Source organism: Ambystoma mexicanum, chromosome 4q (genome assembly GCF_040938575.1).
Source record: "Ambystoma mexicanum isolate Mex_15411 chromosome 4q, UKY_AmexF1_1, whole genome shotgun sequence".
NCBI lineage: Eukaryota > Metazoa > Chordata > Amphibia > Caudata > Ambystomatidae > Ambystoma > Ambystoma mexicanum.
The window spans coordinates 747,651,344-747,664,676 of NC_090928.1; the positions used below are offsets into that span (position 1 = coordinate 747,651,344).

General features: G+C 45.0%; 1 protein-coding gene across 1 annotated transcript in view; it reads left to right on the forward strand.

Moving 5' to 3' along the window:
• LOC138467978 (serine palmitoyltransferase 3-like) overlaps nt 1-13,333 on the forward strand; it is a 1,426,144-nt gene that overhangs the window by 457,930 nt on the left and 954,881 nt on the right. Inside the window, exon 4 of the mRNA XM_069608333.1 lies at nt 10,403-10,551. Coding sequence (XP_069464434.1) covers nt 10,403-10,551 — 149 coding nt within the window. The remainder of the gene's footprint in view (nt 1-10,402; nt 10,552-13,333) is intronic.

Sequence of the window (13,333 nt, forward strand, 5' to 3'; positions counted from 1 at the left end):
GCAGAGGGCGCCGTGCGTCGATGTCGAGTCGATGGTCCCTCGAAGGTCTCTGTCGAGGGTGACGTCATCGGTTGACGTCATCGGGCGTATAAGTAGCACGCACGGCGCCCGTTGGCCTCAGTTCTGTTTTTCCGCAGTTACGTTGCTTCGGCCATTCGGCGCGCCTCGAGTTCTGTAAAGAAATATAATATAATAAGAAATATGTCCTCATCATCGACGCCGACCACGACCCCGAGATCGGGTTTCAAGAAATGCAAGTCGTGCGGCTCAAAAATGTCGATCACGGACCCGCACCGCGAGTGTTTCTGGTGCCTCAGAGAAGGTCACGGCATGGAGGCCTGTTCGAAGTGTCAGACGATGACAGGGAAGGCCTTGCAAGAAAGTAGAGGAAAGCTACAGGTATGTCGGAAGGATGGAAAAGCATCTAGCGGCGAGTCGAGACCCCATGAGGAGAAATCTCCTCGGTGCGAAAGGCATCGATCTAGATCCCGAAGCGATTTTCATCGCTTGTCGTCTTCATCAAAAAAATCAAAGAAACGACGCCACAGGTCTCCCTCCACCTCGTCAGACAAGTCTCCGAAAAAGATGAAATGCCCCACAAAACATTCGTCTTCCGAAGAGTGGGAAGCATTCAGGGTCAAAATGATGGAGGTGTTTGAGAAGGCGAAGCCTCGGTCCACGCCTTCTTTGGAAGCCTGCCGGGAGCGTCATCGCTCCGACACTCGCACGCCCTCGAGCTCGGGTGATCGTAAAAGGAAGGATAGGGAACCTTCCAGGACACCGAGCGATAAACGCTCGGGTCGAGTCGACCGCTCTAGGTCACCGACGCTGTCCGAGACCTATCGCACCTCGAAGGGAAAATCGTCGAAGACTGCCTCGACGCCCTCGAAGCAGACCCTGTCGCCGACCACTATGTTGTAGATGCCGTTGACGCCTTTATCGTCGTCGACGCCGAAACCCTTGGCGCCAAAGGCTCCAGCCAAGCCAGGGAAACCAGAAAAGGAGAAGGAAAAAGTTACAAAACATGTAATTTCTTCAGAGTCTGGTACTACACCTCTTGCTCCTCCTGGTTTTCAAGCCTCTCCCTAGGAAGGAGTTTTTCAAATCCTTGACCTCAATTTTTGAGGAACAGGAGAGATCCGATGAGGAAAATGTACCTTTTCGATTGGAATATGGCACCCCAAATGTCCCAGAATGCTTGATCTCAGAGGAAAGCAGAATGAGGGATTTGGTGGAGTCTTTACATAATGCAAGTGGCATTGACACTTCTCCTGAGAATGACTTTGGTAGACTAGATCCAGGAGAAGCATGCCAGTCCATCTTACCGTCAGTTAAATACCAAGATTACTTGGGATGGGCTAGACCACCAGCCCAATTCGTCCAAGACGATTTAACAGATATATTGGACCATGGTCCCACTGAAGACCCAGTACTACCTTTTCATGTAGCCTTACAAAGCAGGGTGTCAAGAATTGGGAAACTCCGGTTTCTATTCCTCCGGTAAATAAGTCCCTCACATCAAAATACCACCCAGCCAGTAGCGACCCCGGCTATGTGTCTAAATATCCAACTCCCGAGAGTTTGGTCATACAGGCAGCTACAGCTTCCAACAAACTTGCGTACCTGGCTATCCCTCCAGACAGGGACGATAAGCGTGTGGATGGTTGTGCACGGAAGGTATTTTCAGCCGGGAGCATGGCATTAAAATCTGCCAACTCCACATGTGCCTTGGCAAAATATTCGTACACTCTGTGGGGGTGCATCGCAATGGCGGCGGAACACATACCAGAAGGGGAAGAAAGGGAAGGTTTCCTAGCCATCGTTAGAGATGGAAAGGAAGCCATGCAGGAATCCCTTCAATCTGGATTGGACACTGCGGATAGTATGAGCAGGTCCATGGGCACTAGCATGGTAATGCGCAGGTTTGCGTGGTTACGGAAGTCGGGTTTTGCACCGGACGTACAGAACCGTCTTCTGAACATGCCTTTTGACGGGTCTCACCTTTTTGGCAACAAGGCTGACGAGAGCCTTGAGAGGTTGCAGACCTCAAAAGCAGAAGCAAAATCTTTAGGAGCTGCTATTAGGCAACCTCAGCCTTTTCGTGCACAAGGGCAATCATAGAGGGGACGATCCTATCGTTATTACACCTCATATGGAATGGTGAGAGGAATGGCCAGTCAAAGGGGCCAAAGAAAGTCCACTCGCGGTGGACGAGGAAAACGTGCTAAGCCAGCTGCAGCCTCTGCCAGCAGCAGCTGCAACATCCGCCACAAAACCACTTTGAGGACTTGCACCACAAAACACCTGTAGGAGGCTGGCTGTCACAGCATCTGCAAGAATGGCGAGCCATTACTTCAGATGTTTGGGCTCTAGAAATAATAGCCCAAGGCTACTGCCTTCCTTTTCTAAAGCAACCTCAAAGCAATCCACCAGGGAGACACCCATTGAAGTCTTCAAACCCTCTCCTACAGCAGGAAGTTCTAACCCTGCTGGAGAAAGGTGCCATAGAACCAGTACCTGCAGTGGAGAGGAACAAGGGATGGTACTCCCTGTATTTTTTGATCCCCAAAAAGGACAGAGGACTGAGACCCATCTTGGACTTAAGAAACTTGAACAAGTTCCTCAGGAAGGACAAGTTCAAGATGGTAACTCTCTCTCAGATACTTCAGGCCCTTCAACTTCAGGACTGCTTGGTGTCATTGGACCTACAGGATGCTTATTTTCATGTGCCGATTCATCTCAAACACAAAAAATACCTGAGGTTCGTAGTTGGCGACTCACACTATCAGTTTCGAGTCCTGCCATTCGGGTTGACCTCTGCACCAAGGGTCTTCAACAAGTTAATGGTAGTGGTGGCAGCGCACCTCAGAAGAGGGGGGATTCATGTCTACCCCTACCTGGACGATTGGTTGATCAGAGCGCATTCTGCCGAACAAGCACTGGATCATCTGTAAGTCATCTGCCACTTCCTCCACAAACTGGGTTTCTCCCTCACTTTCAAGAAGTCACAGATGACACCTTCTCAACAGCTTCAGTACATAGGAGCTGTACTAGACACATCCTTGGGAAAGAGCTCACCTCCCAAGTCGAGGGCCCAAGACATTCTTCAGATGGTTTCCAAATTCCAAAATGCCCACAATCTCCAGGCTTATGATTTCTTAAGGTTGCTTGGCCTCATGGCATCCTGCATCTTCCTGGTGCCAGACGCACGCTTGAGGATGAGATCCCTTCAATGGGCTCTAAAGACTCAGTGGTCCCAGTTCTCGGGTCAAATGACGGATCTTCTTCAGATTCCGAACAAGGTCAGACAAGACCTTCTATGGTGGACCTGTTCAGAGAACATCCTAAAAGGAGAACCTTTTTGGCAACCATGGCCGGAGATTGCAGTAGTGACGGACGCCTCACTCCTGGGGTGGGGAGCTCATGCCAGCGATTTGACAATCAACGGTTGTTGGTCTCCATCGGAGTCCAAACTACATAACCTTTTAGAGCTGAGGGCAATCAGACTAGCGCTGAAGGCCTTCCTGCCATCTGTCAGGGGAAAGAATGTCCTGATCATGACGGACAACACAGTGGCCATGCACTACCTAAACAAAAGAGGTGGTGTGGGGTCACTACCCCTGTGCAGAGAGGCAATGCAGCTCTGGTATTGGGCGATTCAGGAAGGAATCTCTTTAACGGCAATTCATCTAGCCGGGGAAGAGAATATGACGGCAGATGCTCTGAGCAGGCAGATCACGGTGTCCCACGAATGGGAACTGGCTCAGGAAGTCATTCAATAGATCTTCGCCCTTTGGGGAACCCCCCAGGTAGACCTATTTGCAACCAGTACCAACCGAAAATGCGAAAGGTATTGCTCAAGGGAATTTCCCCCGAGAGGAGTTCTAGGGGACGCGTTCGTGGTGGAGTGGAATTTCCCACTATTGTACGCGTTCCCTCCGATTCCTGTCATTCCTCAGGTCATCAGGAGGCTGAGACGCTTCGGGAACAGCATGATCCTAATTGCCCCGAATTGGGCCAGGAGAACATGGTATCTGGACCTTCTAGATATGTCCATCTGTCCTCCAGTACGTCTTCCTCAGAGAGAGAACTTTCTCTCTCAAATGGAAGGTCAGGTTCTCCACCCAGAGGTCAGAACACTCAACCTTCATGCTTGGTATCTGAAAGGCTGAGATACAGGGATTGGAACCTTCCACATGATGTTATGGAGGTGTTGCTTTCGGCAAGAAGGCCAGCAACAAAGTCTCTATACCGTTGCCATTGGAAAAAGTTTTGCAACTGGTGCAGGGAAAAGAATGTCGATCCTTTTCTTTGTTCTATTCCGGAAGTACTATCTTTCCTTCTGACCCTAGCACATAGAGGTCTGAATATCGAAACAATAAAAGGTTACCTTGGGTGCTTTCCATTTTCAAGCGCTCATCGGAAGAATGCTCCTACTTCAAAATTCCTTTGATAACACAATTCTTAAAAGGTCTCACTAATGTGTTTCCTCCTCACCTATTTCAAGTACCGATTTGGGATCTAAATTTAGTCCTAAAATTCTTAATGTGTGCCCCTTTTGAGCCTATGCACACGTGTCCATTAAGATTACTAATATGGAAAACGGCCTTTTTAGTTGCTCTAGCATCAGCAAGAAGAGTGAGCGAATTGCAGGCACTGTCTTCTGGGCCATCCTATACTGTGTTCCATAAGGACAGAGTTGTATTGAGGGTTAAACCATCATTTTTACCAAAAGTAATATCTGATTTTCATTTAAGTCAGAAAATTGTTTTACCCTCATTCTATCCTCCACCGCATCCTTCTAAGGAGGAAGAAAGATTACACAGACTGGATCCAAAAAGAGCTTTAAGCTTTTACATCTCTAGACTTTCTAGGCTTAGAGTGGACAACCAGTTGTTTAGAGGCTACACAGGAAGGAAACTGGGTCAATCGGTAACAAAACAGACAATGTCGCGCTGGATCGTACTTTGCATTTCAGAATGCTACAGACTAGCACGAAAAGACCCACCAGAAGGGTTAAGGGCTCATTCGTCCAGAGGCATCGCCTCTTCCACGGCCCTTCAAAGAGGTGTTCCAATAAGATCCATTTGCGAAGCAACAACTTGGTCTTCACTTCACACCTTCTCAAAATTCTATAGCCTGGATGCTTCCCAGTCTAGGGAGCTGACTTTTGGAAAAGCAGTGCTTTATTCCGCCATCTAAAAGCATTGGTAAAAAAAAGAAAATATCTGACCCCTCCTCCAGAGAAAGTATACAAAATACTGCTTTGGGAGTCTATCTAAGATGAGCAATACGTTGGAGGACACAATCCACTCGAAGAACAAGTTAGTACCAACTGGTAACGTTCTTTCGATTGGATGTTCCTCCAACGTATTCCTCATCGCCCTCCCAACCTACCCCTCTGTAGATTTTTCCGGGTTATTGCCATCTCAAATCTCGCAAGGCTGATACCTGTCTGCCGGCACAATCTACATAGTACACGATCACAGGCAAAAAAAAGGGGGAAAAACAGAACTGAGGCCAACGGGCGCCGCGCGTGCTACTTATACACCCGATGATGTCACCCTCGACGGAGGCCTTCGAGGGACCATCGACTCGACGACATCGATGCACGGCGCCCTCTGCCGAAAAAATTTCCGAAGAGCAGCAAAGCTGGATGGAATACTTATCTAAGATGAGGAATACGTTGGAGGAACATCCAATCGAAAGAACGTTACCAGTTGGTAAGTAACTTGTTCTTCTCCACAATTCCTGTAAATATAATGGATACCTATAGTTTGTAGACTTCATTAAAGTATTATCTCTCTCTCTCTCTCTCAGGTAATTTGACTATGTCAAGTCAGATTAACTTCGCTCAATATTCAAGCCTTTAAATTGCAAAGCGTCTAATTTTTTTATCCAGAACAGTTCCCTTTTCTCTAGTATCATCTGTAGATTGCCACCTCTTATTGGAAATCTAATTTATTCTAGGATTACAAATTGTACTTGTAATATCGTATGTCACTTCTCCTTAAAGTCCACTGCTAGAGGTGATGCCTCATTCCCTGTGCGCACGTTGGATTTATGTTCTGTCTATTGTAACTTGGCCTTTCTCTTTATTAGTCCCACATAATATAACCCACATGAGCATCTTATGCCATAAATGATGTTCATAGTCACATGTTGCTGAATGATGTAAGCTAATAGTTTTCCCTATGTATGGATGGTTAGCCCTATCACCTTTCATTATATTGTGCAATGTTGGTAATTGCCACAGAATCGTGTCCCTTTCCATTCACTCATTATTTTCTTCTCACCCACTTGATCTGCTTGTACTAATAAACTCCTCAGTGACTGACCTTTCCTGTACCTGTTTAAGAAGCTCTCGTGAATTAAAGATTAAAACGCATTAATGTAACAAGTTCTCATTTATAATTATAGGAAGATAGAGTATGTGGTCTCCAGAATGAGGACAGGCAGTCGGAAACGTGTTGAGAGAAATTGGGAACTCTTGATATACCAACAAAGAGGATATACCAATAACCTTAATGATATGTTGCAACAATGTAAAGAAATTGAATGATCATGAAACTGCAACACACGTTAATTGACACTGCAAAGAAGCATGCATTCAGTAGATGGTAGTAATAGCAGTAAACTTTTTGTATATTTTTGTTTGAGGGATTCACCTGGTTTGTAAGTTGACACACTAGAAGTGGTAATAACTGTATAAAAATATATAATACATGATAGAATGTATTAGTAAATAATATACGAACAAGGTGTTTAATTATGTACTTTTTTATAATTGTTGAAAATTGACGAGGATGGGATTGAGCGCGTCCCAGGAAACCATAATAAATGATGGGACTTTTGTGAAAAAACATTGTCTCACCTTTGATTTGTATTGTGAAAAACATGGATCTCGTAGTCAACATTTATACTGTGGGCCAAAATATGCGTTAAGACTATGTGTGATACTATCAAAGGTGTTTACCATGGGTCCCTCTGAGTGCATCAGGATTCCTCTGGCATTTGTATCCATGAAGATGTCAATCTTTCATCCAGCGAGCCTATCTCAGACTAAAGTTGCTTGAATCAGTGATGTCAAAATCGTGAGGGGTATGTAGCTTTAGTGCCTCAGATGTGGTTTGCCTGAATTGAGGGAATGAAAGCAGGTTTTACAGGAAACGTTAACGTCTGACATACTTATTTATATGTAGTGCTTTTCATTGGTGGAGGCAGCTTTTGGTGTTGCGGTGGGGCGGATAGAATAGCTCCTGAAGGTGCAACAAGATTCTAAACAATTCATGGGTAATCACTCACAGGGTGGTGAATATTTTCAGTGGGGGGTCCTAAATGTTTACTCAAATTATCACAAGTGATCAAGTGTAGCGAGGGAGGCCATCGAATCAAGCTGGATACAAGAGGGGTTGCCCCTTGAAAAACATTATTAAATAATGTGCTGAAATGATGCATTATGCAGCACAATTGTTGACAAAAGGGAGGTTAAAAGCTATGCAATTTTTAAAGTTGGTTCTTTAGAGTAACACATCCAGTAAATGCCATGTCACCAACAGCACACTACGTAAGAGCACTTTATAACATTTTCATGATGCTGCAGCCACAACTTATCTATGCCAATAATGGCCAGTGTAAATCGCCTGCATGAGGCTGCTGTCACAACCCATCTATCCCACTAATGGTCACTTTAAATTGCATGCATAAAGGGCTTCAACTTTCTTGCATATGATTTAAAATGACCGTTACTGACATGGGTAGGTTGTGCAGAAGCTTCCTGCATGCTGCCCATCTATGTCAGTAATGATCACTTCAAATCACATACATGAAGGTTGAAGTGCTTCCTGAATGTGATTTAAAGTGACCATTACTGGTATAAATAGGTTGTGGCTCAGAGCATATCTTTGCCAGTAATTGTCACTGTAAATCACATGCATGAAGCTGCTGGCAAACAACCTGCCTATGCCAGGAGTCTATGCGAGGGATTTGTGCTGTAATGGCGTCTTTCTGCCACGTGGTATTTGTGCCATGCACAAGTCCTCCTGCTAGATTAACAAAGTGAAAATTACTGCAGCAGGGAGAGTGTTCCCTTTAAACACTACTGGGTTGTAAGCTGTTGGGGTGGTCAGGAAAGGTCCCACCTATGAAGAGGGGTTCACTTTGTGTGTTCCATATTTGGGACTGGGGATGTGATGAAGTTGAGGTAATGTTACAATTGTATATTTATCCGGTGTAGTTAAATGTGAATGGGGTGTGTTACTTTGTGTTCAAGTTGATACATATTAGAATTTGTACGCGCGTAGTAGGATAAATGCCAAAACTGCTAAATGAAATATAAACACGATCCAGACATGGTGTGCTACGATGTGCCTAGAAGCTGGGCGACAATGAGTTTCATAAGGAGGAAGGGGGCCTTTTCAGGAAGAACCCACTGTAAAGAAGAGACAATGGATATTAAACATGCATGCACACTAATAGACATACACAGGGAACTTATAAATATACTTGTAGCAGGATCTTGTTATAAATTTTTAAACTATGCAGCAAGGTGAATTCTGAAAGTCTGGGAACAACTGGCTTTGCAGAGTTTCAGAGGCAAGAGGAGGGATAATGAGTAACTATGACCTTAGCAGATTGTGAGTCAGCAGGCCGGGCCGTGGTTTTTATGGCCTGGCAGTATGGTGAAAGCAGGTGTAATCTTTTTTAAGTGTATGGAAGCTTTCAGAGGGATCCAGCCATTTGTTTTTTACCAACAATAAATGTGGGATGAAGTGAAACTCTATGCCAGAGTGACCGAAGCTCATGAGTTTTGATTGTTTTCTCAGAATCTGCCATGCGTGCTGAAATGGTAGTTATTTAGATTAGGATGTTCCAATGACGCCAGTAAGCTGGGGTGGGTCAGATGGTTATTGACAGTTCAAAGAAAACCTTTTTATTCTGCTCTTCCTCATGTTGTTTGAAGTACCTGTGCAAACCATGTGCGATTACATGTAGGTTTAAGAGATCTCCATCCAGCTGTGACTTGTAATGATTTATGTTTGTATTTGAATGTCTAACTGTGTGATGTCTTGACCTGCCATGGACAAATCCTAGAAAGGGGTATTCTATGAATATGATCTGAAGATGGTAGATAAGATAACTAAACCAATGAGAATGGGAGAATTGATGAAAAGTTGTATTTCTTTTGTTTAGGTCTTGTCCAATCACATGTGGGGGTGGATTGTAATAAAAATATATGGGAGTGTTTTAACTGTTTCAAAAAAGTATGTGTGTCAGCTTATGTGGATCAGGGAGAGACTGGTTAGTTTGACTTTGCAGCGTCATCTAGGCCCTCCCCGGATGATTGTACAATAAACTTGCTTTACATACAAACGTGCACCCGTGGGTTTGGCTGCTGCACTATAATGAGCTGGACCGCCACTTTGCTGCCTGAAAGGAATGAGCAGGGCCGCTGCTTAGTATAACAGCTTCACTCTGAAATGTACAAGGCTATTGTTGAATGTAGTCATCGCCTGCAATGGAGATGTGAAAATTGCTGTTGAGTTTACAAGGAAACATTCTCTGCCATTTTGATGTTTCTATTTAAAACACTCTTTAAAATAAAATATGGAGCCAGGAGATAGCATGAACTGCTGTTCTCGTCTTCTTTTCTTGTCCGCTCCCTTTCCCCCCATCCGATGTGCAACATAGAAAGAGGACACAACATCTTACTCCATGTATTCTCTTTCCAAAGCAGAAGCCTAGTTCAAACAGGCTTTATTGCAGAACATGTTTGGCTGAATTGCCAGTTGCTTATGTCTCCTCTCATAAGCACGTAGGAAAGCGAACTGGACATAAGAGTAAGTGCAAGTTACTCCAACTTAGTCACTCTTCCTGTTTTTTACATGCGACACCCCATCTCTACCTTCTTCCCTAAACACCCGAGCACCAGGTGCACTAACAAGAGGGTAGCTGTTGGCAGTTAGCAGTCCTTTTGGCCTTTCTAGACAACTATGTTGAGTATTCGAGGGGCAGAGCCCTGCTCGGGCGAAACTGCAGGTGAGCTTGGGCTTGACATATAGCTCAAGAACGATAAGGATTGTAAACAAGGAGTACAGGAGTCACTACTGTGAGCAACTAGAACTGTTTCCGATACGCCATGGCTATCGCACATGATTCATTAATGTTCCAGTCGGTGCCTCAGGATTTACTAACCAAGGGTCAAAATCCCTCTTTTCGCAAGAACTAAAGAATGTTCCCTTGTATTTTGCATTTCACCGAAAGTGATCAGGTCCGGTATTTGCCCTCAAGAGGGATCCTATTTTGCTATGTATGTGTTTAGTCAGCCAGAAGTGTAATTTCTGTCTTTTAACCGCACGCGGGTGAAAAGTTGAGCTCACCTGTAGCTGTTCTTTCTTTACAGACACACTGGTAGAACCATTAAAGATGTCATAAACATGGGCTCCTACAACTACTTGGGGTTTGCAGAAAACACGGGCAGCTCGCTGGAGGCGGTGATGGATAACATGAAGACCAATGGAGGCGGAGTGTGCAGCACCAGACAGGAAATGGGTATGTAGACGTCCTTTGCTCTCCCTGCTGCTATGGTTTCAGTTGCCACCGTGTTTGTATCCCAGACGCCTACAGAGAGCAGACGCCTCCAGCATTCTCGGCTTGTTGTTAAACCTGACCGGGTTGTCCATTACATTCCCTTTGTTGCTTTACAGTTTTTTTTTGAGGAATTTAAATATTGACATACATTATGCGCGTATGAATTGAGTCTTAAGGAACTTTTTGAGCAAACGGAGAGAACCCGTTTCCTTGCATACAGCTCGTGCTAACTTTTGAAACTAAACGCATCTTAACTTTTGAAACATGAAAAACCGACAAGCTTTTTCACCACATTCAAGCGATCCATGTAATCTTAATATACATTCACCCCGAGAGACTAATTCCTCGGTGCCTTTTATAATGCTTTCTCTGTATGACACGTAATGACGACTACCCAGCGGTCAAAATACTCGAAAAACAATAGTGGCCAATGGTGGAGGAAATGTGCACAAGCGACATAGAATGGGCGAAATTTGCACCCAGTTTTGCGCATTTGCCCGATCTGAATGCACCATGCCGTGAAGATCGTCTATCTGGTTTTCCCTTGTCTCTGCTCCTTGCATGGTGGCGCCTCAATGCAATTAGAAAAACTGCCGAATCATTGTCAGCCATATTTACTGTTATTGTATTATATGCACTTGTTCCATGCACCCACTTTGTCTGTGCAGACTTGTATCCTTCAGAAATTCAAGGGCTCTGAATCAGGGGCGCCCCTAAGAGGTGGCCAAGGGGGGCCACGGCCACCCTTATAAAAATGCTGGCCCTCCCATTGGCCAGCCTGCGAATTTTTTTTTCACACTGAACTGTGCATGGAAAATAGCATTCCCAGTAGTTCAGTGCGAACAAAAGTGTTTTTTTTTTTTTGCTTTTGCTTTTTTGCCGTGGTTTGCCGCAGCCCGCCGTCCAGACTGGACGGACCTGGAAATAAATACAGCCTGGGCACAGAGGCTCGCATTTCTGCTTTGGCAATTGGCTCGCACTTCCCAGGCTGTATTTATTTCCGGGTTTCCAAAGCTCTAGCTGCAGTTAAGTTGTTGTGCTGTCTGCGCAGCACATACTGTGTTGTTTCACACCAAGACCAGGCTGGCGACCCGAAGCTGCATCTGGAAACTCACAGGTACTGTATCTAGCTAAGTGCTTTTCGATGCATAGACACATTGCCGTATTTCTCGAGGTCAAGTATAATGCAAACAGCCCTATTATGGACAGCTGGAAGCTCGCCTTCTTGGAGATGTTTAGGAAAATAGCAGAGCAGTATAAAACGCAAGATAAAGGGACCGTCTGTAACTAGAACGTTCGATGCTGCCTACCTAACATCTGACATGGTGTACAGACAGACAGTGGGAGGATTTCACCAATCTCTGTACCTGTGGTTGCAATGGCAGGAGCGTATCAAAAAGTACCCCTCCATGTCTAACCTACTATACTGACTTGGGTGCGGTCACCAATGGAAGCAGAAAAAGAGCTGCTTATCTGGCACCCTGATCTCTATTCATGATAAAGGAGTGCATCCAGGGCATTGCCGCCTCAATAATCCCCATCGCTCAGTCAAGGAGACCACTGTATGTATGCCACTATGTCAAATGCTAATTATGTTGCGGATGACCTCTACCTCTAAGGCATACTCATTTCCCATGCACATCCACAATGTCGGCTTCAGTTCTTCTAAAGGGACAACAGCCAGACTAATCATCAGAAAACAGACAATTATTCTAGGTCCTTTTATAACTGAACCATTACCTCCGAGTCAATAACTGCAGCTGTGAAATGAAACATTGATATGAGCATTTAGTTTATGGGCCCTCAGGATGGATCTAAATTGTGTTTCTTTAATGATGGTCGGACCAGGCTTTGGTTCACAAGTTGTTAACTAAGCATTATTGCTCAGAGCTACACAGGCTATTATGAGCCCAGAAGCCATGCAGGTCCATGGCAGTAAAGCTATTGGCAACTGGCCACAGTGCCGGGTGCTAAGCTGAAGTGCTAGTTTTGGGGCAAAGTTAACACGCTGCCAATATTTTTGGATTGGTGGCACTGCAAAAGGAGATGGAGACCTGGGCTGCCCTGCAGCGCCGAGAGATTTATTACCACCACACTTCACAGAGCCGAGGTAAGCAGAGTGTGTCTGTGTGTGGCACCCTGACCTGGTCTTGCTTTATTGGATGATATATGTGCAACTGAGCCAGACTGCCATAGCCTTCTTTTCCCACAATAGAATCGTAACTTTAGTCAATTGGGAAGCTTTCAATTTATGGCTGTCAGCAGCACCGTTTCTTGGCCCGGGCGCACAACAGACCAGATGGCAACTCAATGTCACTTGGCACCTTCATTAGGAAAGTGGAGTTCATTGTGTGTCACCATGCAGACAGTAGTCCATGGCAAATCAATGCAGTGATGTGTGCAGCAATGATTTGTGTGCTGCACAAGTCACCACACTGACCCTGTTGGTTAATTGTGTGTATGTGTTGCTCCCTTATATAACAGTACATATACCTGTTTTTGTCTGATGTGCCTAATGTCCATACAAGAGCACACTGGACTGTTTTGTGTATGTGACTCTAATGAGCATGCAATACTCTGCCCACACTTAAACAAGAAGCAAAAGAGCCCTTGTACGGTGTACCCCATTTGAGTGGCTGATGTTGCAGCCATTTTATACTCTCATCCAAAAACGTAAGCTGTCCAAATGAGCATGTATGATTCAAGGTACAAACATTTTATTTTTAGGGTGAGTATTGTGAAT